This window comes from Dendropsophus ebraccatus, chromosome 6 (assembly GCF_027789765.1).
Source record: "Dendropsophus ebraccatus isolate aDenEbr1 chromosome 6, aDenEbr1.pat, whole genome shotgun sequence".
NCBI lineage: Eukaryota > Metazoa > Chordata > Amphibia > Anura > Hylidae > Dendropsophus > Dendropsophus ebraccatus.
Window position 1 is genome coordinate 16,384,489 of NC_091459.1, and position 27,145 is coordinate 16,411,633.

The 27,145-nt window shown below is 47.0% G+C and overlaps 1 protein-coding gene across 4 annotated transcripts in view; it reads right to left on the bottom strand.

Annotated features, from left to right (window-relative positions):
- The window catches only part of AP2M1 (adaptor related protein complex 2 subunit mu 1), a 30,442-nt gene extending 11,507 nt beyond the window's left edge, over nucleotides 1-18,935 (bottom strand). For 2 of the 4 annotated variants that reach the window (XM_069974564.1, XM_069974561.1), the window contains exons 1-2: nucleotides 18,827-18,935; nucleotides 7,214-7,327 (exon numbers count right to left, since the gene is read on the bottom strand). In XM_069974564.1, coding sequence (XP_069830665.1) covers nucleotides 7,214-7,287 — 74 coding nt within the window. In that variant the 5' untranslated portion in view covers nucleotides 7,288-7,327; nucleotides 18,827-18,935. Of the gene's footprint in view, nucleotides 1-7,213; nucleotides 7,328-7,500; nucleotides 7,625-18,765 lie in introns of those variants that run through there. The other 2 variants (XM_069974562.1, XM_069974563.1) reach the window with 2 other exon arrangements.
- Nucleotides 18,936-27,145: the final 8,210 nt, after the last annotated feature.

Here is a 27,145-nt window from a genome sequence, read left to right on the forward strand (position 1 = left end):
TAGCTGACAGATTATCTGCCAAAGATTTGAAGCCAAAGCCAGGAATAGATTTGAAAAGAGAAATATTAGGCTTTCCTGTTTCTGTTTCTGTCTTTGGCTTCAAATCTTTGGCAGTTAATCTTTCTGTGTAAATGGACCTTTACCCCAGTTGATTTGAAAGAAAAATATTTTTGCTCGATAACCCCTTTAACCCTTCTATTCCCTAAGTAGATGACTTTAAAAGGTGTGTTAGCATTATTAAATAAAAAGACAAGAACTCCACCCATCATTGTTACTACCACAGCAAGCTTAGTAGGTTTCCTACCAGAGACCAACGTCTGAGCTTGTAACTTTTTTGACAATCTACAAACCCAACCAATAACTTTACGCAGCCAATTCGTAGGTCTCTAGTAGAGGTAGAATAAGTCATTGGTTAGTGCGAAAAAAATAAACACCAAAACTCTTGCACTTTATATTATGCTTAAAAACGATTTTAGTTAATACAGTTAGAGCAGGAAAGCTTCTAGAGCAGAGATTGCGGCAAGTCTGGTACAAGCACAGAGGAAAAAGCTGGCACTACAGGGCAAGTCACAGCAGTAAGAGGAGGTCTTACCTATTGCTACAGCAGCCAATGAAGTGATGAGATGGAAAGATATGGCGCCAGCGAGGAAAAGGACAGTGACAGCAATGAAAGAAAGGGTTAGAAAGAAAATACTAAAAGAACATAGCACACTCTAGAAAAGACCCAGGAGGAGCGCACACCGAGACATACCGACTGCAGCGCCTTGAAGCAATGCTCAAGTTAGATGCATGCCGCACAGCTGTGAGGGCTTAGAAGGGGAAGTCCACAGGAAAAAAAATATATATATATTGAAATCAACTGGTGCCAGAAAGCGCAAAAGATTTGTAATTTACTTCTATTAAAAAAAAATCTCAAGTCTTCCAGTACTTATCAGCTGCTGTATGTCCTGCATGCAGTGTATTCTTTCCAGTCTGGAGAGCAGGAGAGGTTTTCTATGGACAGAGGTGGCAGCAGAGAGCACTGTGTCAGACAGAAAAGAATACACCACTTCCTGCAGGACATACAGCAGCTGATAAGTATGGGAAGACTAGGAATTTTTTTTTCATAGAAGTAAATTACAAATCTCTGCCACCAGTTGATTTTTTGTGGACTACCCCTTTAAAGCACTTCTCCACAGTCTGATTAATAGCACAGTAAAGGAGTGGTGGAGCACAGGCATGCCTCATCCTCTTCCCCGCTTTCAGCTCAATGATAATTATGCAGCAAGACTGGCTGCTGCTAGGCAAGCAATGCCTGTCAGCTGGGGTCATCAACTTTTACACAGGTCGAGCACTCACTGTCGATAAACAGGAAAACTTATCGACTGAGCACATCTTTAAAGCCATTTGTCCGCACGTCTTTCTGTGCAGTTGACTAATTGAGTTAAAGGGGTAATCTGGCGAAAATCTTTTTTTTCTTCTTTTCCTTTTCAAATCAACTGGTTTCAGAAAGATAGATCTGTAATTTACTTTTATTTAAAAATCTCCAGTACATATCAGCTGCTGTATGTCCTGCAGGAAGTGGTGTATTCTCTCCAGTCTGACAGTGCTCTCTGCTGCCACCTCTGTCCATGTCAGGAACTGTCCAGAGCAGGAGAGATTTTATACGGGGATTTGCTACTGCTCTGGGCAGTTCATGTCTCAGCAGAGAGCACACCAATCTCCAGAAGGACATACAAAAGCTGATAAGTATGGGAAGACTTGAGATTTTTAAATATAATTAAATTACAAATCTATATAACTTTCTGAAACCAGTACACTTTAAAGAAAGTTATTTTTGCTTTAAATCTTGTAAATGGCTCTGCCCCCCCCCCCCCCACACACACAGTTTTGCTCCTCCAGAAAAAAAACAAAAAACCAAGTGTGCCTTGATTGGGAGCAGCCATGCCATATGCAGATCTGTAAAGACTTGAATGAAAAGTTTAGGTAAAGGGGTTATCCTGCAGTCTGCAGTCATCCGATCAGTGACTTCCTGCCCCCTCACGGATCAGCTGCTTGGCTCGTGCCTCTTACAGGCTGGTTTCATAGTGGACATGCAAATAGGAATTGGCCTAAAGTCACAGTAATCACTGAAGAGACTGCAGAAGTCTCCTGAGTGCAGCGGCCTATGTAAAGAGGCACTCCGGAAAGCAACGTTCACAGTTTGATCTACTAGTGGCTATAGCAGAACAAACAGCAATGGTAATAACCACTGGTTACAGCACACACAGCAATACTGACAGGCAGCTTCTCCATGTGTGTCATATTCTTTTTTTTTTACCATGTTTTTATTGAATGGATAGGCGAGGGGGAACGGGCAAGGGGGCCATGTGTGTCATATCCTAATAAGAATATATACCATATACAGGGAGGGGCTGGCTCTATTTCAATAGCACTGTGCACTGCAGGGGACCAGGAGATACAGGGCTTGGATGGCCCTGCATTTCCACACACAATCTTTGGTTGCAGCAGAGGGATCTGTGTCATCTCTTACTGCTGCCTGATGCATAAAGAAAAAAAATTACACAGTTTAATGACATTACAAATTAACATACCTTTATTAAAGGGGAACTATCAGCAGGTGAGACAAATTTAACCTGCTGATATGTCCCTACTGCACTGGAGATGCTGAGGAGGGTGGTACGTCTGTTATGTTCATCCTCTGCGCCATTACAATTAGTAGTTTGAGGACCTGACCGGCTCCATTAATTATATTTAGAAAGGGGCAGATCGGTGCTATGGGGGCGGGCAGTGCTCCTAACAGTCTCAAAAGGTAAGAGACATAGCCACTTATTGCATGGGGGGGTGGCTATCAGCAGGTTAGATTAGTCTAATCTGCTGATAGTTCCCCTTTAGGGTGCCTACACACACACACACACACACACCGGATCCCGGCATCTGCTTATCCCGCAGCCACTGACTGGCTGAGTGGGACAAGCAGACGCCGAGAACCCCCGAAGCGGGGAGCAGGCAATGTATGCTCCGGCCGCTGGGGGGTTAACTTACGTACTTACAGCGGGATGTCAATCACACTGCCAGTATGTATAGGGATGCACTGACACTGGATCCGCAGCAGATTTCGCTGCGAATCTGGTGTGTGAAGGCACCCTTAAGGTGGGTTCACTCGTACCAGACCTGCAGCACATTTGGTAGCGCAGATCTGAAGCTGCAGATTTACTTTAAATCTTCAAATCTGAGCCTTCAAATCTGCTGCAGATCTGGTACATGTGAACACACATTTAAAGGGGTACTCCGGGCTGGGGAGCTTTTTTTGCCTATGGCCAGGGAGGAGGTTAATGAGGGCAATGACGTCCTCTTACCTTGCCGATTCCAGTGCCGTGTCCCAGATCGCGCCGCTTCGTTCCGCGCTGCACGGCCTCTTCCTGGTCTCTGCAGGGGACTTGAAACATCACGTCTCAAGCCTGCGTCAGAAACCAGGAAGTGGCCGGGCAGCGCGGACCACAGCAGCGCGATTCGGGACACTGCGCTGGAACCGGGGAGGTAAGGGGACATCATTGCCCTCATCCACCTCCTCCCTGGCCATAGGCAAAAAAAAAAAAACCTCCCCAGCCCTGAGTACCCCTTTAAAGCTATATTATATACACACACCTACCCTTTTAAGCAGCTGATCGGTGGGGGCGCTGAAACACCAAACAGTCTAATAATGGTGGCCTATCCTGGTAGGCCAGTAATTTTTAGAGGCTGGATGACCCCTTTTATCATCAAAAAGGAGGAAGACGAGCGCCATGCCGCAGGTGAAGAAAGAGTAACCATGCAGGAGCCTGGCTGCTTATCGCTTGCATTACACAACCTGTGCTGCAGTTTACAGACAGTGTTTTAAAGAGTCACTGTCGTATTTTTTTTTTTTTGCAGAAATCAATAGTCCAGGCGATTTTAAGAAACTTTGTAATTGGGTTTATTAGCCAAATCTGCCATTATCTGCATGTAAAAAGCCTTTTCCCAGGTCCCCCCCTCCTTCCTCTTTTTCATCCACTCTGAAAAATCTGAAAATTGTGACTTGTTGCAGGAGACGTCCCCTGTCTGCTCTAGGGAGAGGGGAGGGGGGAGGAGGAAGGATGGAGTTAGCCGGCAGCAGAAAGCAGATAACAGAGGATTACAGGCACAGAGCTGGGTGACAGCTGTAATCCGAGCTCAGACAGGTCACTGGTGATGGTCAGAACAGATAACTGGTGAGGGATTTGTAGATTAACTCTTTGTTGTCCTGTTTTGGTCTTTTCTTTAGCTCTCTCCATAGGAGAACAATGAAGACAGGGGGGAGAGCTTCAAACTGCTTTTTCATGATAAAAATGCATTTTTCGGATAATAAACCCAATTACAAAGTTTCTTAAAATCGCCTGGACTATTGATTTCTGCAAAAAAAAATTCACGACAGTGACACTTTAAGAAAAACGCACTCTATGGAAAGCCAATGGTGTTTCTTATGCAGACAAGTCAGGAACTGCACTAAGCAAAGAGACATGATGGAAAGGGCAGGAGCAGTAACAGGCAGCACGGCAAACAGCAAACATGCAATGTACTGAGGTCAATGCTCATGAGCAAGGAAATGCAGAACAGTAGACCATAAATAAACATGGTACTTTAGGCGGCAGATTTACTATTAAAGGGGTACTCTGGCGGGGGGGGGGGGGGGGGGGTTGTGCTTTATTTGCTGGGACCGGGGAGGAGGTGGCTGGGGAAAAGACTTCCACTCACCTTCCCGGTTCCAGCGGCGGGTGCCGCATCGCGGCGCTCCGGTGCCCGGCCGCTTCCTGGTGTCTGACGTGGGCCTGAGACGTGACGTCTCAGGTCCACTCAGCCAGTCAGTGAAGGAGGCGAGATCCGTTTCAAGTCCCGCTTCTGTCACCGACTGGCTGAGCGGACCTGAGACGTATCGTATCGGGCCCACGTCAGACACCAGGAAGCGTCCGGGAACCGGAGCACCACGATGCAGGACCCGCCGCTGGAACCAGCAAAAAAGTGCCCCCCCCGCTGGAGTACCCCTTTATAACTTTTCTCTTCTCAAAATGTGATCTTCCACAATATATGGCACAACAGATCGGAAACTACCGGCAAAAAATCCTGGGAGACAAATGTTTCTGCAGCAGAAATTTACCCTCAATATACCTCTTAGGATCCATGACTGTCCCGTAACTGCCCCTACTGGGTACTGATCCTGTGGCTGTGTATAAACAGTATACAGGGAGCCAATGGCTTCATCTTACCTGTGACTCTCGCCCCCCAACAGCTTATCCTCGAAACTCTGGATACACTTTCCGGTTGTGCACCCTTCGACTACAGTTATGCAAATACCCCATATTCTTTGCTATTTCAATTATCCATTTTAAAAAAAATTTGTGTGTTCCTGTCCTCCGTGCACCAAGAAGAATGAGGAATTACACCATAAGGCTATGTTCACATGCAGTATAACAACGGCCGTTAGTTATCAACGGCCATTGTTATACTGGCTGAACACCAGCAGGTGTTTGCATGTTCCTGCGGCCGTCAGAGCTCCAACAGCCGCAGGAACATTTATTTCCATAAAGCCCATTAGGGTGTGTGTGGAAATCAATTAAGCATCGATTTCCATACACACCACGGATGAAAAGACTGCATCTGTGAGTGCATGGAAGACTAATAACGTCCGCTGTTCGTGGACCCGCAGGCATTATTAACCGGTAATCGTTTTTTTTTTGCACAGCCGCACCGAACAATGGCCGTTGTTAGTGTGGTGTGTGCATGGAATGGGCCCCACTGCATTCACTTCAATGCATTGCTGCCCAGGCTGAAAAGAATGGCTGCTGTTTTAAATAAAAACAGTGGCCATTGTTTTTTTTTTAAATACATTGTGTGAACATGGACTAAAAAACAAAAACAAAAAAAAAAAAACAAAACACACGACAAAAGTGTTCATACTAAAGCTAGTACACCAAGAGTCTGATGTGATGTTGGTGTATCTAGGTAAAAACAGGAAATGTCCAATATCTTAACTGGCACAAAAACAACTGAAATAGGATGAGCAAAAACTAGATGTAGCTCTCCCAGCCCTCTTCCTTGAGGGACACGAGTGTCCTTCATGTAAGACATCAGTGGTGCTGTTTCTTTCTGAAGTTCACATTCACCGAAAACTCCTTTTAATGGGGTTATCCAGCGCTACAAAATCCTTGGTCACTTGCCACGCTCTTGTCTCCCGTTCAGGTGTGGTTTGCAATTAAAGGGGTTGTCCAGCGAAAATCATTTTCTTTCAAAGTTTCCCCATACTTATTAGCTGCTGTATGTCATGCAGGAAATGTTTTATTTTCAGTCTGACAGTGCTCTCTGCTGCCACCTCTGTCTGAGACAGGAACTGTCCAGAACAGGAGAGGTTTTCTATGGGGATTTATAGAAAACCGAAACAGAGTTCTTGTCTTGGCCAGAGATGGCAGCAGAGAGCACAATGTCAGACTGAAAATAAAACAACATTTCCTGCATGACATACAGCAGCTAATAAGATTTTTTTAATAGAAGTAAACCCTACCCAATATTGAGACAAGAGTGGTTCAAAATTGGCCATGTTTTTCTGTAGCACTGGATAACCCCTTTAAAGGGGTACTCCAGCGTGGGGGCACTTTTTTGCTGGGACCGGGGAGGAGGTGGCCGAGGGAAAAGACGTCCACTCACCTCCCCGGTTCCAGTGGCGGGTCCCGTATCGCGGCACTCCGGTGCCCGGCCGCTTCCTGGTGTCTGACGCGGGCCCAAGACGTGACGTCTCAGGTCCGTTCAGCCACTCAGTGAAGGAGGCGGGATCTGAGCGAACTTGAAACGGATCCCGTCTCCTTCACTGAGTGGCTGAGCGGACCGGAGACGTCACGTCTAGGGCTGCGTCAGACACCAGGAAGCGGCCGGGAACCGGGCACCGGAGGGCCAGGATGCGGGACCCGCCGCCGAATAAGTGCCCCCACGCTGGAGTACCCCTTTAAGCCTCCTGTTCTGGCAGACCAAGCTCATCCATGAACACCTGCTAAAGCTGCGGGGGAAAATGTGTGGCCCGAAAAGGTCACACATTCAGGGGGAAAAAGCAAGATCCACTGCAATCGCCGGTTTCTGTTCAGAAAAATGGGGTGACTTGAAAAAAAGAAAACCCCTTTAACACAGCAAAGCAGAAAGCAAAATTAGACCAGTGGTGGAAATAGGCAGACAACAAACAAACGCTGCTTACCCAATGTCATCTCTGTACACCCGGGAGATGAGGACCTCTCCCTTGTGGTTATAGATGAACAGCCCTCCAATCATGATGGATGTGCTTCAGTCTCCTCTTCCCATGATTACAGATCTAAAAAGAAAAAAAATATATGTTATATAAAAAAAAAATAAGTAGATGCGAATAAGCACAAGAATTGAGATTATCACGCCAAGTGGTTAGCCAATATAACAGCAAAAAATGCCTAAACAAAACCAACAAAAAGAACATTATAGTAACATTCCTCTTTATCTGGCCCATTCTACCTTCAACTTCTGTAACGCGACCCAGTGACCCTATAAACGGCAATGCATCCTCCAGCTGCCCTTATATTACAGAATGGCAAGTCTTCTGACGCCTGTTCTCAGTCTAGAACACCACATCCAGAATTGCCAGAACAAAACAGAGATGAGACATAAGCTGGCACAGCCTCATACAAACTACGCTGACTAGCCTCTGTCCAGATCTGCAACAATGAACGGTCGGCTCTCCCTGCAATGTATCAAGAGGAAGGAAGAGGCAGGGATCTTCACTCATGAGATTTCAAGGAAATGGATGAATTCAGAGGAAACTGTTTTCTATGGAAACTGCTGAGCTTACTAAATTGTGAACGACGAACGCCCCCACCCCAAAACCATAGATCATATTACAAGGATTATACGCTGCACAGGGGGCTTACAGCTGTACGGCACTAAAGGAGAGAGGGCAGAAAAGAAAGCCCCACGGCGCTAAATCCTTCCAGATGAGAAGGACTAGAGACGCTGGAATTCTAGACACGGGTGGTGGTGGTGGTGTGGGGGGGATGGGCGGCATGTGTACGGCATATATTCTCTATTAGCCCAATTAAGGAGATCACAAAAGGAACAAATTAGATCTGATCTTCAGATGCACATCCCAGTGGATAATAATGCAGCTATGAACAGGTGAAACAAGACTGAGGAGGGATCGGGTCCCATATGGATTCTGTGGTCAACATATTTTTGAAAGTACTCCTAGGGCAGGGAACCTTGGCTCTCCAGCTGTTGCAAAACAACAACTCCCATCACACTTGGACAGCTAAAGCTTAGGCTGCCCAGGCATGATGGGAGTTGTAGTTTTAGTCACTCAATAACCCTGCCGTGCATTCCTAAAAAAATTATTTTTACTTTACAATGTGACCTATGGGCGACATGCATATACTTTAGCATACAGGGAAGTATTCCATCTTAGGGCCCTATTCCGCCGGACGATTATCGCTCGCATAATTGTTAACGATAAACAATCCAAACGACCGCTATTACGAAGGACCTGAAATCGTTCGCCCATTTACATGGAAAGATAATCGTTACTTATGATCGTTCTTGTGGTAGTCTTGTCGTCGCTATTGCGTTCGTCACTACTGCGAACGACCAAACAACTTCTTATTCAATGCGAACGAGCAACGATAAAAATAGGTCCAGGTCTTAATAAACATTCAACGATTTCTCGTTCAGTTGTTAACTGCTATTCAAACGAACGATTATAGTTTAGATTCAAACGATTTAACGATATGGAATAGGGCCCTTAAAGGGGTAGTTCGACAAAAAAAATCAACTGGTGTCTGAAAGAGCCAGAGATTTGTAATTTACTCCTACTAAAAAAAAATAAAAAAAAATCTAAAATCTTCCAGTACTTACCAGCTGCTGTATGTCCTGCAGGAAGTGGTGTATTCTCTCCAGTAAAGAGAACAGAAGAAGCTTTCTATGGAGATTTGCTACTGCTCTGGACAGTTCCTGACATGGACAGAGGTGGCAGCAGAGAGCACTGTGTCAAACTGGAGAGAATAAACCACTTCCTGCAGGACATACAGCAGCTGATAAGTATGGGAAGACTGGTAATTCTTAAATAGAAGTAAATTACAAATCTATTTAACTATTAAATTTGAAAGAAAAATATTTTTGCCTGAGTACCCCTTTAAGAATGTGTCAACAGAAGGCAAAAGCAACATGTGAACAGAGGCAAATATTAGTGAAACCTGTCCAGAAGACCACCCCTTATCCAGACCAGATTGTGTGACGTTCATGACCACCGGACAATATGCATCGCGTTTACTTTCTCTGAAGAGACCTCCCCCATAGAAGGCCACTTTCAAAGCAGTTTTGGGTGGTCCTCTCCAAGAGGTTTCCCTGCATAAACGGAAGAGCGAGGTGGAGGACCGTTATTAGTTGCTTCCATCTGTTCGCTGAGATATATGTCCACAAGAACGCTGCGAACCACGATAAGAGGAATAAAAAACACCAACCAGCACTAAGACCGCACATCTCAATCCTTAGAGGGGTCACTCAACCGACAACATTAGCTAAGAGACATCACTGCTACATGTCGGGCCTCACGCACACGTCGGGACTGTACCAGAGGAGATCTATCCAGGAGAAGGATGAACCATACCCGGAAGCTCCAGCCCATCTTCTGCCATGTGCACAGAGCCCTCAGACCTTTAGGAATAAGCATTTTATTTGATGTCATTTCAAACAACATCCCTTCATGCCATTCCTAACATTTTGGAAATTATTCCTTAAAGGGGTACTCTGGGGAAAATCTTTTTCTTTGAAATCGACTGGCTTCAGAAAGTTATATAGACTTGTAATTTACTTCTATTTACAAATCTCCAGTCTTCCCATACTTATCAGCTGCTGTATGTCCTGCAGGAAGTGGTGTATTCTTTCCAGTCTGGGTGTGCCAGTTCTGTAGTTACGCCCCCTCTGGGCATGATTCACAGCGCTGTATCAGCCATATATTGCAGGAGGTGGTCTTCAAATTTGTCGGCACTCGTTACAGCAGCGTTGTATCCTGCCGTTCGCCGTGATTATGACGACATGAGACTGGAGCGCCGACAAGTTAGAAAATGGCCGCCTTTAGCTGTCCAGGCATGATGGGAGTTGTAGTTTTACAACAGCTGGGGGGCCAAAGTTCCCTACCCCTGCTTTAGGGTATTGTCACATGATTGTAAAGGCTGTGGAAGCAGATACCGTTCTGGGCGTATCCGGAAAGGGTCTGTGTACGCCGATATTTAATCTATACCATGACCTCTGAGACAGTACATGACGCGGTTCTCACATAACAGGTATGCCACAAGAGGAAAAAAACGCACATGGACAATAACTGGATGACAAAACCAATGCATGTGAACAGTCATTCCCCCTCCCTATTAATTTACCCATTCTACTGGGACTCATTGTGTACAGGTTCAGTAATCAGGAGTTAGGAGTTAGGACTTTAATGGTGCGTTCACACCTACAGGATCTGCAGCTGATTTTCTGCAGCAGATTTCATTTAAATAACTGAACACAGCATCAAATCTGCTGCAGATCCTGTAGGTGTGAACACACCCTAAAGTGATATTGTCCCCCCCTTTAGAATTCTGTCCATACACAGATGGTGTTCTGCCAACTGGACCGGGGATCTCCCAGCATGAGGATTAATTATGATGACGGGAGCCAAAAGTTTGTGCCGGTTTACTGACATGGCTGTGCGGACATCATAACTCAACATGATCCTGGGAGCTCGGCAGAACACTGTGTACGGACAGAATTCTACGGACGTGTGAATGAGCCCTTACTCTATGTGCAGTTCTCTCCACCATCCACAGGATTAGATGCTGCACATATGATATATACCTGTATAACACGTGTCTGTCTTCTTTTTGCTCTAAAATTGCTTTATATCATCGGCGGACAGTATCACCTGGGCGGAGAGAGAGGGGGGCCAGCTGCCATGAAGCCCCTGCCCAAACCACACTGTTCACTGGTGATATGAAGAGAATGGCAAGAATCCTATTCTCCTGCATAAGGAGAACAACTAAACAAAATAATGTAAGGTTGGGTTCACACTGCATTTTTGGAGTCCGTTCAATGGAAAACACGGATACATTTGTGTGCATCTGTTTCCACTGACTTCCATTAATTAAAAAAAGAAAGAAAAAAAAACAAGTTGGTTTAAGTAATACATCGATCTGTGCAGCATTTCTGTCACTAATTTAGGCATCATACTGTACACCTAGTGACAAATTCCCTTTAATTAAGTCATTCACTTAAAGGGGAACTCCGGCAAAACATTATTCTCTTTAAATAAACCGGCATCAGAAATGAAAAAGTTATATGGCTTTGTAAATTACTTCTATTTTAATATCTCAAGTCTTCCAGTACTTATCAGCTGCTGTAGGTCCTGCAGGGAGTGGTGTATTCTTTTCAGTCTGACATAGGAATTGCACAGAGCAGGAGAGATTTATTATAGGGATTTGCTGCTGCCCTGTACAGTTTCTGACACGGACAGAGGTGGCAGCAGAGAGCACTGTATCAAATTGGAGAGAATACACCACTTCTTGCAGGGCATACAGCAGCTGGTAAGTACTGGAAGACTTGAGATATTTAAATAGAAGTAATTTACAAATCTATATATCTCAAGTCTTCCAGTACTTATCAGCTGCTGTATGTCCTACAGGAAGTGGTGGACTGTTTCCAGTAGCAAATCCCCATAATAAATCTCTCCTGCTCCGGGCAGTTCCCATGTCAGACTTAAAAGAATACACCACTTTCTGCGGGACATAAAGCAGCTGGTAAGTACTGGAAGTCATTAACAAATTTATATAACTTTCTGGTACAAGCGGACCCATATTTCTTTCTTTACTGGAGTTTTCCTTTAAAGGGATATATTACTACACAGCAGGATGATAGATTATGCTGCTCTACACCCTCTTGCTCTATGGAGGCACGTTTATTATAAGACACTTGAATGAGGTTTGGTAACTCCATTCAACCACATTGCACCATACAAATCTCTTGTGTAAATGGTAAAACAAATACATCATGTGAATTTAGCCTATATGGGGAGATCAATGGTCACTCAGAACAGCTAATAAACCTGTAGAACAGGTATTAAAGTGACTGTACCACCAGGCCCAGGCTGAAGCACAGGAGACGGGCCGACCCACCCTTAGTGGGAAGACACCCCAGCCCCTTCATGACCTGACTCCATTAGAATCAATGGAACCCTATCACAGAGGGGCGGGGGGTTCCTCCCACTAAGGGTGGGTCGGCCCGTCTCCTGTGCTTCAGCCCCAGCCTGGTGGTACATTCACTTTAACTTTAGTCTGTGAGGGATTACAGGGTGTGGGCGCGCAGAGTTTCTTTGTCACATTTTTTCTTTTAACAAAATCGAGTGTAAGCGTAAGGGTGGTATTACACGGAACGATAATCGGCCGAATTGGCTCGATTCGGCCGATTATCGCTCCGTGTAATAAATGCAACGATCAGCCGATGACAACGATCATCGGCTGATCGTTGATATAATTTAGAACCTATTTTCGTCGGGCGCCGACCGCGCACCGCTGCGTGTAATAGCGGTGCGTGGCCGGCGACTAACGATATACATTACCCATCCACGTTCCAGGGCTGCTCCTGCCGTCCGCTTCTCCTTGCGTCCCGCGCGCGCTCTAGCGTCACAGCGGCCTGTCAGCTGATAGGCCGCTCAGCCAATCACAGGCCGCGGCGGTCCCGGCCTATGATTGGCTGAGCGGCCTACCAGCTGACAGGCTGCTGTGACACTAGAGAGCGCGCGGGACCCCCGGGAGAAGCTGACGCAGGAGCAGCCCTGGAACGTGGATGGGTAATGTATGCCAGTTTAGCAAGGGCTGCAAGGACATCGGTAACGATGTCCTTGCAGCTCTTGTCAAACGATTATCGGGCCGTGTAATAGGTCCAGTAAACGAGCAACGATCTAGCAGATCGCTGCTCGTTTACAGGTATTATCGGGCCCTGCTCGGCCCGTGTTAATACCACCCTTAGCATGGCCCAACAACTATGACAGCATTATCATGGAATTGCTGCTGTCTGAGCCAGTGTACAACCAAGAGATGAAAAGATCTTTAGAAAGTCCAGACAGTTCACTGGAGGAGGGGAAACTTTCCTATGTCCAGTAGGACCAATCCACTGAAGTCCATTATAGTGAACAGCAAACGTCTGTAGAATTCTGTCCATACACGGACGGTGTTCTGTGGACTGGACCTAGGAGTTCCCAGCATCATGGTTAAAGAGGTAGGTCATCCCCCAAAAAAGAATTCTTTCAAATCGACTGGTCCCAGCAAGTACCAGAGATTTGTAATTTACCTCTATTAAAAAATTCTCCAGTCTTCCAGTACTTATCAGCTACTGTATGTCCTGCAGGAAATGGTGTATTCTTTCTAGTCTGACACAGTGATCTCTGCTGCCACCTCTGTGCATAGCAGCAGAAAATCCCCACAGAAAACCTGAAAAGAATACAACACTTCCTGCAGAGCATACAGCAGCTGATAAGTACTGGACAATACGTTTTTTAATAGAAGTAAAACTACAAATCTGAATAACTTCCTGAAACCAGTGGATTTGCTAGGAAAATATTTTTCTATGGGGTAGCTCTTTAACCCCCAAAAACATCTCTAAAGTCTTGGCCACTTATCTCCCTTCTCTGCAATCTGCTGGCTGCTGCCAGGGGAAAGAGGTCTCTAGTAACAACCTGAAATCTCTGAACAACCCCTTTAACAAGCACAGACCCATGCCATGGCCACAAAACACAACAACAGAGGGGAGAGTGACCCTGTTGTCTAGCAATCTCAATGCTGTCCGACATAACCCGCCCCCCCCCGATCCCACCACTCGACAGACATTGCGCCGCCATATTGAACCACATCACACAAAATTAGTCAAAGGAAAAAACTGGTGAAAGAAGAACAGTCAAGGGTGCCCAGGGCTCAGTGATGGCCATGGAGCAATGGAAGACGCCAGCCTAGGGAGCATTGTCACATACCCAGGGAAGAGATGGCAGCAAGGTGCTTTATGAAAAGAGGGCAAGCTGCTGGCGGTGGGGAGAGTCCCTGGGCAACCTTGGGTGCTGGTATTCCTATGGATCTTACTAGGACACATAGGGTCCATTTACACAGAACGATTATCTGCCAAAGGTTTGAAGCCAAAGCCAGGAAGACTATAAACAGAGAACAGGTCATAAAGGAAAGCTTGAGATTTCCCCTCTTCAAATCCATTTCTGGCTTTGGCTTCAAATCTTAGGCAGATAATCTTCCTGTGTAAATAGACCCATTCCACCTGCCTATACATGGCCACAGTATACCCTAATGTCAGCGGTTTATTATATAATGGGCCCCGCTACACATTCAGGAACGGTTTGAGGCAGTTGTCATAGAATTCAAGGTGTTGCCTTGGCCTCTAATAGCTCCGACGCTGACATCTGGGGTATTTAAAGGGGTACTCCCGCAAAATTATATATATTTTTTTTCATATCAACTGGGGTCAGAAAGTTATATAGATTTGTAATTTACTTCTATTTAAAAACTCCAGCCTTCCAGTACTTATCAGCTACTGTATATCCTGCAGGAAGTGATGTATTCTTTTCCGTCTGGAGAGCAGGAGGAGATTCCCACAGGGATTTGTTACTGCTCTGGACAGAGGTGGCAGCAGAGAGCACTGTGTCAGACTGGAAAGAATACACCACATCCTGCACGACATGCAGGTGGGGTGACAGGCTCCCGACCCCCCACTAGAGCCCCCTATACTTACCTGATCGCGCCGGGTCCCGCTTCTTGAGCCGGTTCGGTGACAGAGATTTCAGCGCCCGAAGCGCGAGCTCCTGAGATGAGTCCGACGCTCATAAAGAATGAATGGGGAGTCCGACGCTCATAAAGAATTAATGGGGAGTCCGACGCTCCATTCATTCTCTACGAGTGTAGGGCTCATCTCAGGAGCGCGCACGCCAGGCTTCGTGCGCTGATATCTCAGTCACCGGACCGGCTCAAGAAGCGGGACCCGGCACGATCAGGTAAGTATAGGGGACTCTAGTGGGGGGTCGGGAGCCTGTCACCCCGGCACAGGAGGTGACAGTTTCCCTTTAAGGCAGCACACAGGGGGGTGTACATTATGCTGGGGAGGTGGAGGATGTATATACAGGCAGTACAGGGGGATGTACACTATACTGGGGAGGTGATGCATATACAGGCAGTACAGGGGGGTGTACACTATGCTGGGGAGGTGGAGGATGTATATACAGGCAGTACAGGGGGATGTACACTATACTGGGGAGGTGGAGGATGTATATACAGGCAGTACAGGGGGATGTACACTATACTGGGGAGGTGGAGGATGTATATACAGGCAGCACACAGGGGGGTGTAACCTATACGGGGGAGGTGGAGGATGTATATACAGGCAGTACAGGGGGATGTACACTATACTGGGGAGGTGATGTATATACAGGCAGTACAGGGGGATGTACACTATGCTGGGGAGGTGATGTATATACAGGCAGTACACTATACTGGGGAGATGGAGGATGTATATACAGGCAGTACAGGGGGATGTACACTATGCTGGGGAGGTGATGTATATACAGGCAGTACACTATAACAGGGCTCCAGACTAAAAAATTTACCTAGGAGCCATTGGCTCCTAACCTGAAAAATTTAGGCGCCAAATAGAATATTTGGTCGCCAACATTTTAAACCATGTAAAATTAATGTTATGTTACATGGGACTTACTGTGTGCAGAGGCCGCGGCAGCATCCTCCTCCTTTAGATCCTTTCTTTTCTTAGTTTGAAAATGTTCAACATGGAAACTTGCAACTTGACAACCATATACAGTCTGACAACCATATACAGTCTGACAACCATATACAGTCTGACTCAGTACTTCAGCTTCACTTGGCTAGCCTTTTAATGAGGCTTACTCTTCTGAACTTGAACTTAAAGGGAACCTGTCACCCCCGGTGACGGGGTGACAGGCTCCCAACCCCCCTATACTCACCTCATCGCGCCGGGTCCCGCTTCTGAAGATGGCCGGGTCACGGAGATCTCAGCCGCTGCAGCCCGGCGTGCGCTGAGAGATGAGTCCAACGCTCATAGAGAATGACGGGAGAGTCCAGCGCTCCTTCATTCTCTATGAGTGTTGGACTCATCTCTCAGTGTGCGCGCCGGGCTGCAGCGACTGAGATCTCCGTGACCTGACCACCTCCAGAAGTGGGACCCGGTGCGATGAGGTGAGTATAGGGGGTTCTAACGGGGGGTTGGGAGCCTGTCACCCTGGCACCGGGGGTGACAGGTTCCCTTTAAAAGCTTGCAACAGTCTATACATACTGAGCTAGACTTATGACTGCAGCCATAGTGACCCCCCACAAGATGTGTATATAGATAGATATATCTCTCACCTAGTGACTAATGCAAGTGACCCCCTACAATACAGACACCTGAGGGGCCCTGATAATAATAATTGTGCATATATCTATCTCCCAGTGTCTGCAGCCAGTTTGCCCTACACTTATAGATGGCCCCCTCCCCCCATTATAGATGCCCCCTCCTCCCCCCCATTATAGATGCCCCCTCTCCCCCCCATTATAGATGCCCCCTCTTCTCCCCCCCTTATAGATACCCCCTCTTCTCCCCCCCCTTATAGATACCCCCTCCCCTTATAGCTAGCCCCTCTCCCCCCCTTGAAGATGGCCCCTCTTCTCCCCCCATTATATATGCCCCCCCTTCTCTTCCCCCCATTATAGATGCCCCCCCCCCCTTTCCTCTATGCTAAGCAGTATTTAAAAAAAAAACAAACACACAAACTCACCTGACAACCCGCTCCCCCGGCGATCCTCTTCTTCTTCGGACGCTGTCCCCGGCTGATGCGCGGCTGCCGGGGGTGTCCCGTCCTATCCCCGGCAGCGCGGCGCGTCAGTGAGCTCTCTGTACGCCGGGGCTGGGACTTCTGACACAGGAAGCGTCTCTGACGCGCGCTTCCTGTGCCGGAAGTCAGGGCCCCAGGCAGCTCACTGATGCGCCGCGCTGCCGGGGATAGGACGGGACACCCCCGGCAGCCGCGCATCTTAAAGAGACAGCGCGCCGCCGCCGGGGCCAGTCGCAAATGGCGCCCAGATTAATAAATCTGGGCGCCATTTGCAAAATATCAGTCGCATTGGCGACCATTTTGGTCGCCATCTGGAGCCCTGCATAATGGGGAGGTGATGTATATACAGGCAGTACACTATACTGGGGAGGTGATGTATATACAGGCAGTACAGGGGGATGTACACTATGCTGGGGAGGTGATGTATATACAGGCAGTACACTATGCTGGGGAGGTGATGTATATACAGGCAGTACACTATACTGGGGAGATGGAGATGTATATACAGGCAGTACAGGGGGATGTACACTATACTGGGGAGGTGATGTATATACAGGCAGTACAGGGGGATGTACACTATACTGGGGAGGTGATGTATATACAGGCAGTACACTATGCTGGGGAGGTGATGTATATACAGGCAGTACACTATACTGGGGAGGTGGAGGATGTATATACAGGCAGTACAGGGGGATGTACACTATACTGGGGAGGTGATGTATATACAGGCAGTACAGGGGGATGTACACTATACTGGGGAGGTGATGTATATACAGGCAGTACAGGGGGATGTACACTATACTGGGGAGGTGATGTATATACAGGCAGTACAGGGGGATGTACACTATACTGGGGAGGTGATGTATATACAGGCAGTACACTATGCTGGGGAGGTGATGTATATACAGGCAGTACACTATGCTGGGGAGGTGATGTATATACAGGCAGTACAGGGGGATGTACACTATGCTGGGGAGGTGATGTATATACAGGCAGTACACTATGCTGGGGAGGTGATGTATATACAGGCAGTACACTATACTGGGGAGGTGGTGTATATACAGGCAGTACACTATACTGGGGAGGTGGTGTATATACAGGCAGTACACTATACTGGGGAGGTGATGTATATACAGGCAGTACAGGGGGATGTACACTATACTGGGGAGGTGATGTATATACAGGCAGTACAGGGGGATGTACACTATACTGGGGAGGTGATGTATATACAGGCAGTACACTATACTGGGGAGGTGATGTATATACAGGCAGTACAGGGGGATGTACACTATACTGGGGAGGTGATGTATATACAGGCAGTACAGGGGGTGGGTGTATATAGAACACACTGTGAGGTATCTAATATATAGGGTAATAAGAGACTGGGGACTGTTACTGGTATAATCGCTGGCTGTGAAGCATTCTGGGTAACGGGACCATCTAACCGTTAAAACCGACCACAGATAAGGAACCTTCGGCCCTCCAGCTGTGGCAAAACTACAACTCCCAGCATGCCTCGACAGCCGAAGGCCATGCTGGGAGTTGTAGTTTTGCCCCAGCTGGCGGGCATGTAGCGGTACAGCGGGTCTCTGCTCAGCCTCCTGCTATGGCGGGCGCCGCTGCATCCATCACAAGGCGGAGCTGAGCAGCCACACAGGCCCGACCACACCCGGGACCTGCCGCCTCCTGTCACAGCCGCGCCCGGAACCTTCGCTTGTGTACGAGGCGCCCGCACGGACATGACAGGATGCGCTGTCCCACAAATGTGAAGAAAAAAAAATTACCAAGCCGCCCCTATTATCCGGCATAACCCACACAAACACCCGGTAACGGTGACCCCTCTCCCCCGATACAGAACCCACCGGAAACAACGGTGTCACAGAAAGCTTCCCCCCGAGACAGCGCCTGTCATTGCCCCTGTACCTGCTCTCAATCCCAGAGCTTGTAAGGAGAGTGGAAGATGGCCGACGCTCCTCCTCCTCATCCCACCCGCTCCTTTCCGCAGTGCTTACGTCATCGCGCAGCTGCGTTAAATTCCTGACTCAGAACTCAGGGACGTGACAGGCGTGGAGGAGGGAGGGAGGGGGAGGGGGAGGGGGGGGAGAGTGTGCGCAAGCGCCCTGGAGGCAAGAGCTCCGCGTTGTCACCTGACCTCATCAGGTCATGTCACGTGATATAATGAAACCCATCCCGTGTATCAAGCAGTCTTCCAGTCAGATGCTGCAGTGGTAGGCTGCTCATATTGGCGGCGTTATGACCTTTAGGGCTGGTGCATACTAGGGCATCCAATGCTATAAAAACATGGACACTTTCTTCCAGGGACAGCACCGCTCTTATCTCCTGTTCAGGTGTGGTTTGCAATTAAAGGAGAATTCCCTTGAAAATTTTTATTAAAGTATCATATTGCCCCCAAAAGTTATACAAATCACCAATATACACTTATTACGGGAAATGCTTATAAAGGGCTTTTTTCCCTGCACTTACTACTGCATCAAGGCTTTACTTCCTGGATAACATGGTGATGTCACTTCCTGGATAAACATGGTGATGTCACTTCCTGGATAACATGGTGATGTCACTTCCTGGATAAAATGATGATGTCACAACCCGACTCCCAGAGCTGTGCGGGCTGTGGCTGCTGGAGAGGATGATGGCAGAGGACACTGAGGGACACAGGGCAGTGGAGGGACACTGAGCATCCTCCTGCCATCATCCTCTCCAGTAGCCACAGCCCGCACAGCTCTAAGAGTGGGGTTGTGACATCACCATGTTATCCAGGAAGTGACATCACCATGTTATCCAGAAAGTGACATCACCATGTTATCCAGGAAGTGACATCACCATGTTATCCAGGAAGTGACATCACCATGTTATCCAGGAAGTGACATCACCATGTTATCCAGGAAGTGACATCACCATGTTATCCAGGAGGTGAAGCCTTGATGCAGTAGTAAGTGCAGGGAAAAAAGCACGTTATAAGCTTTTATAAACTTTTGGGGGGTAATACAATACTTTAATAAAAATTTTAAACTGACTTCTCTTTTAAAGTGACTGTACCACCAGGCCCAGGCTGAAGCACCGGAGGCGGGCAGACCCACCCTTAGTGGGAGGAAACCCTACCCCCTCTATGATAGGGCTCTATTGATTCTAATGAAGTCACGTCATGGAGGGGCTGAAGTTTCTTCCCACTTGGGGTGGGTCGGCCCGCCTCCAGTGCTTCAGCCTGTGCCTGGTGGTACAGTCTCTTTAAGACCCATTCACTTCAGTGGAACAGTGTTACAAAATCTGTACCCAAACTGGAGATGAGCGATGCTGTCTCTGGAAGAAAGTAGCCATGTTTGTGTAGCGCTGCATAACCTCCTTTAGGTGTGAAATTTTATGTGAATTCCGGCGCGCAACTTCCACTTGAAATTCCTTGCTTAAGTGTGCACGTACCCTTAGTAAGGGCACATTCACTGTACAGAACCATGTGTATGAGTATACATTACACACCTGTACACACACTGCATGGTGCATGGTGCATGACATGAATTCTCTCTTACTACTAATAAAAAGTGCCTGTACACCATCAGTATGTGACAGCCCACTTATCTGTTCCAGCCTCCCCATACAATACATATGGACACCAGGCACAACCCAACATTCCTGTGTTCCCTACGGGAAGGGTAAGCTGCAAGACTATGGGCTCTATTCCACCGGACGATTATCGTTCAGATTATCGTTAAATCGTTCGAATCTAAACGATAATCGTTCGGTTGAAATGTAGTTAACGATTAACGACCGAACGAGAAATCGTTGGTCGCTTTATAATACCTGGACCTATTTTTATCGTTGCTCGTTCGCAAAACGTTCGCAAATCGTTCGCATTGAATAAGACATCAGTCGGTCGTTTGCAGTAGATACGAACGCAATAGCAAATAAATAGGGAAGAAAAACGATCGCAATTACGATCATAAGGAACGATTATCGTTCCATAGAAATGAGTGATTGTTTTCAGGTCTTTCGCAATAGCGGTCATTTGAGATCGTTAATCGTTAACGATTATGCAAACGATAATCGTCCGGTAGAATAGGGCCCTATCCCTCCCAGAACCAAAGTATCAGATTTCGGACCACACTACATCATAATTAACGGGGTCGTGCGGTGTAAAAATTTTTTTCACTAAATAACACATTACAAAGTTATACAACATTGTAATTTGTGTTATTTAAGTGAATGGCCCCCTTCCCCATGTTTCCCCCCCCCCCCTCTCTCATGCCGGCCCCCCTCCAGCACATCATCAGCTGCTCAGCCGCGATTGGCTGAGCTCTGTTATGCTCAGCTGCATGTTTCTCCAGCCATATTAATTTTAGTTTTACCGCTTTATAGTAAGGGAGGAACAAAAAAATAAATCTGAGGAGTGTGGTGTCAGATTTAGAGATAAGCAAACCGAGCCGCCTGAACTCAGATTCGTTCTGAACTTTGCAAAAAGTTTGATTCGCAAATTAACCAAACTTTCTGCAAAGTTCGGAGGGGTTGTCACCTTCCTGCTGTCCCTCGGTGGCTCTTTTGTCCCATCCTGGCATCTGCGGTGAAGGCCTGCCCAGCCAATCACAGGCCATGATACTCTGCTGTCCTAATCAGCCTGTGATTGGCTGTGTAGACTTTTGTACAGACTCGCTGCGTAAAACTCGCACAGAACTTACATCAAACTCGCATGAAAGTAGCTGCGTTTTTTGTGGTGTTGAACTTGCCTGTGAAAATCATGTGAAAATCAAAACTCGCATGTAAAAATCGCACCATACACGCAGCGAGAATACACATACATTGACTTAATAGCAATCAGTATCGCTGTGGATTTATGTGCGAGAAACTCTCAGCGATAAATACGCAGAGAGTCTGTACGTGTAAACAGACCCTAAAGGGGTTATCCAGAGCTACAAAGCTAAAATTATAAAGTTAATTTGTTTTCCCTAAGACCCATTGGCATCACAACATATGGGGTATATTCGCCCCTGCGAGCCCCTGGGACGAAGGAATATTTAATGAAAAAAACTGAATAAATCTTTAATCCCCTCCTCCAGGTGGTATAAATAGGCTCCACCTCCCACAAACACCAGTCGAATTATAACGCATCACAAACAAGGGAGGGAGTCTTGTGATGCCAATGGGTCTTAGGGAAAACAAATTAACTTTATAATTTTAGCTTCCCTTTCGTCCCATTGGCATCACAACATATGGGGAATTAGCAAGTATGCTCCCCAATGGGCGGGTTATCAATTACAGCCGCATTAAGAACGGATTTTGCAAATGCCGTTCTCGATGAAAAAGAAGAATCCAACCTATAATGTCTAACAAACGTCGTAAGTGAAGACCAGGTTGCTGCCTGGCAAATGTCCTCCAGGGAAACGGAGGCACGCTCCGCCCAGGAGGAGGCCACCGCTCTTGTAGAATGAGCTCTGGTAAACTCTGGTGGATCCCGATCTGCAGATGAGTAGCACCAAGCAATAGTATCACAGATCCACCTGGAAATAGAAGGTTTTGAAGCCTTCTTCCCCTTGTTTCTTCCTGCAAATAAGATGAAAAAATTTTCCTCTTTACGGAACTCCTTTACTCTTTCGAGATACACTCTGATTGCTCGAGAAACGTCCAACAGAGATAGGTCCAAGTTCTCCTCAGACGAGCCTGCTGGTGAAAACACTGGTAACACTACCTGCTGGTTAATGTTAGAAAATGACGCCACTTTCGGAAGAAAACCTGGAAGAAATCTCAGGATAACCTTATCCTGAGAAAAAACTACGTAAGGCGGAGTGGAGCCGAGGGCTTGCAGTTCTCCAACTCTCTTGGCAGAGGTGATGGCTAATAGGAAGGCGACCTTAAAAGTGAGAAATTTCAACTCCCCTTCCTCTAAAGGCTCGAACGGAGGTAGACACAATCTTCTCAAAACAAAGGACAGGTCCCAAGTGTCTACCTGTCTTGCCAGATTAGGCCTTAATCTGGTTATGGCTTTGACAAAGTTCTTAATGTCAATAAACTGAAATAAACGGAAGTTTAGATGAGCAGAAAGGGCTGCAATCTGCACCTTGATGGAGTTAGGCTTCAGCCCCTTGTCGAAACCTTCCTGTAGAAATTCCAATAACTGTGGAATCGACGGTTTCTGTATATCAATACCTCTGCCAGCGCACCAGACTTGAAAAATCCTCCAGATACGAGAATAGGCTTTATTGGTGGCATCACTACGAGCATGGGAAAGGGTTTGCAGTACCCTTTCCGAAAACCCCGAATTTAATATGGTCCCCTCAACCTCCAAGCTGTTAAGCTGAGGCTGGCTAGATCCCTGCACAGGTGATGTCCCTGGGATATCAGATCTGGGTGCAGGGGTAACCTCCAAAATTCTCCCTGGCTCATGTTCATGAGTAGGGTGAACCATGACCTCTTCGGCCAGAAGGGGGTTACTATTATCACTGACGCTTGATCCAGTCTGATCTTCGTCAGAACTCTGGGAATCATTGCTATTGGCGGAAATATATATGCCAGTTGATATGTCCATGGGATTGTCATTGAATCCACTATTGTTGGATTGTCTGCCCTGTAAAGGGAACAGAAATTCCTCAGTTTGGCATTGCTTGCTGATGCCATAAGATCTATCTGAGGAACCCCCCATCTCTGGGTTAACTGAATGAACACTCTCCTCGAGAGAGACCATTCTCCTGGAACTGTAAGGCCTCGACTCAGTCGATCCGCCAAGGTATTGTGGACACCTCTGATATGGATTGCTGACAATCTGGTTAGCCTGGCTTCTGCCCAGCAAAAAATCTTCTCCACTTCCTTGAGTAGAGCAGGGGATCTGGTACCTCCCTGCTTGTTTATGTAGGCGACACAGGCTATGTTGTCTGTCCTGATTCTGACTGCAGTGTGAAAAATGAGTGGTGAAAAATGAAGTAGAGCCAAATAAATTGCCCTGAGTTCTCTCACATTGGAAGGAAGGGCCGACTCCTGTTGATTCCATGTACCTGCAGCTGTTCTCTCCGACAGATGGGCTCCCCAACCTGTTCCTGATGCATCCGTCGTTATAGTTACCCAATGTGGTTCTGAAATTGAAATTCCATGATTGACATCTCTCCACCACATTAGGGACTGTCTTGTCTGGGTAGACAGGACGTGCATTGCATCCAAATCCTCTAGTGTCCGATTCCAAACCGATAATGTCTCTCTTTGAAGATATCTCATGTGCCATAAGGCCCATGGCACAGCGTCCGCTGCTGACGTGAGGAGACCCAGGAATCGCATTAAAGTTCTTACAGATACTTGCCGAGGAGGGATAAGGAATTGAGCTCCCGCTTGGATGCGTGTAAGTCCTGGAGTTGAGAGGAACAGTCTCATTTGAGCAGAATCTACTAGGAATCCTAGAAAAATCTTGGTCCTGGATGGAACTAGGTCTGACTTCTCTAGGTTGATAAGCCAACCCAACTGTTGAAGAATGTCCTGGACATAATTCAACTGCACTCTCAGAAGATCCTGAGTCTGAGTCATAATCAACCAATCGTCCAGGTAGGGGATGATCTTTATCCCCTGTAAACGGAACAGAACCATCATGGCTGACACAACCTTTGTGAAAACAAAGGGCGCCGAGGTTATTCCGAATGGAAGAACCCTGAACTGTAGGTGTCTTACCTTTCCCTGGAGTTGGATGGCGATTCTTAGGAATCTCCTGTGAGCCCTCAGAATCGGAATATGAAGATATGCGTCTTGCAGATCTATCGTGGCCATGAAATCTCCCTCCTGGAGAATCGACTTCACGGATCTTATGTTTTCCATGCGAAACCTCCTTTTTACGATAAATCTGTTTAGAAATCGCAAATCTATAATAAGCCTCCACCTTCCGGATGGCTTCGGCACTAGAAACACTGGGGAGTAAACACCCTGACCGACCTCGGACAGGGGAACCTCTTCCAGTGCTTCTATAGATAAGAGGTGAAGAATCTCTTTCTCCAAGACCACGTGTTTCTCTGGTCTTAGATTTCTTGAAAGCAGAAATCTTGGGGGAGGAAGGGGAGACAAATGAAGAACGTAACCCTCTCGAATAATGTTCAACACCCAATGATCTTTTATTAGCTTTTCCCATGCAGGAAGGAATAAACTCAAACGCCCCCCCACCGGGATGCTTCTGGCGTCAGAAGTCGGGCTTCTTGGTGTCCTTGCCCTGCTGCTTTCCGGGATTTCTTCTGGGATAATTTCGTCCTCTTCCTCTATACTGATATCTCCCCTTGCCTCGTTGAGGAGACCTTGCTCTACGAAAGGAGTCACGACTCTTGTAGGAAAGGGGTAAAGACTTCCCCTTCTTGTCGGACATCTCCTCCATGAGCTTGTCAAGCTCCGAGCCAAACAGTCTGCCTGGCTGAAACTCCATGTTACAGAGTTGAAATTTGGAATTGGCATCCCCAAACCATGGTTTCAGCCATAGCGCTCTTCGACCCGCGGTCGATAGCGCCATAGACTTAGATGCTAACCTGGTACCTTGGGACGCCGCATCGCACAGAAAATCTATGGCCATATTGACCTTCTTGAAGGAGCGAAGGACCTTGTCCCTGCTCGCTCCAGACTCCAAATTTTCTTGGACCTTGGCCAGCCACCTTCGTAGGCTTCTAGAAACCTCGAATGAAGATATAGAGACTGCCCCTTGGGCTGCCGCTGCCGTATAAGATCTTTTTAGAGCCACCTCTACTCTTCTATCCATAGGATCCTTGAGGTTGGATCCATCCTCTGCAGGCAGCACAGTACGCTTAGATAGCTTGGCAATGGCCGTGTCCACCTTCGGAGGTTCCATCCATTCCTTACATTGCTCTTCTTTAAGAACATATAAGGTCTTAAACCTCTTACTTAGAACCGGAGCTTTTTCCGGTTTCTTCCATTCTGTTTGAAGCATAGATAGAGAAGTCTCTCCTACAGAAAAAGCCCTGGGCTTTCTAGAGGAGGACGAGCCCTTATCCTCTTCTAATTCTTCAGGGTGTATCTCAGCCTGAACAGCTTTACGCAGCTTGTAAATGCTGTCAGTTGTAAAATACCCCTTAAACAGCTCCTTCTCGTCTTCAGAAGTAGAAGAGGATTCTGACGACGAAGATGATTTAGCCTCGTCAATGCCAGTCAACTCAGAACCCTAAGGTAAGATACAAGAACATATATACATATATATATAACTATATATATACACATATATTTCTCAATAACTCTATGTACAGCCGTAAGAATACTCACAGGCTGAGAAGTAGAAGGAGAAATGCTCCTTTTAGACTTCTTCTTGGCACAAGGGCGGCGAGACTCACTAACCGCAAGAGACTTTTGGACATAGTCCTTGACCCATACCACCACGTCTTGCACATCCGGTTCCTCATTAGGTTTAGGTCGGCAAGAAGCACATCGTACTGCAATATATATAGGTATACATAACTATACAGAAGAAAAAACCTCATGAGTCTTATCTGAATCAGATGTCCTCGTACGGTATTCATAGCCGTCCGGTAATGGAGTTTCACAGTCTGCACAAGTGAAGTGTTTTCTCTTGGCGACCCTTTTGCCCGCAGGGCTGGTATCCATCTCAGACATCTGGAGAAAAAAATCACCATTAATAGCAGTAATGAATGTACTTGTATAGCTCCTATACAAACTGCTACTGCAATACCAAAAACTGCCACCTGGTGGCAGCAACGCACTTACTATGCAGATAGATGAATCTAGCTCACCGCACAGGAATAGCAGCAGGATTACTCAGAACTCAGACCAGCACACAGTCAGAGGAGAGCATTCCTCCTCTCTCCAGGCCTGTTTAAATACCTCCGAGAGGCCGGAGCGTGCTCCGGACCCGCCTCCCGGAAGTGACGTCACACTGACGGCGCGGTGGAACGCAAGATGCGTTCCACAGCCGAAAACCGGAAGTACTCGGCTCGGATAAGCTACACAGCGCTTACACGAGCAAACAGAGCTAAGATGGGTAACAGGACTCTCAGAGGCATACTCTTAGTCCCAACATACTACCTGAACAGGATCCAGCGAAGCAGCAGCAATCCTGAAAGAAAAACACACAGGTAACTGAACTAATAAGGAGGAGGGACAAACGTCCCCTAGGGCTAACAGATGCGAAGCAAAAAAAGACTGGTGTTTGTGGGAGGTGGAGCCTATTTATACCACCTGGAGGAGGGGATTAAAGATTTATTCAGTTTTTTTCATTAAATATTCCTTCGTCCCAGGGGCTCGCAGGGGCGAATA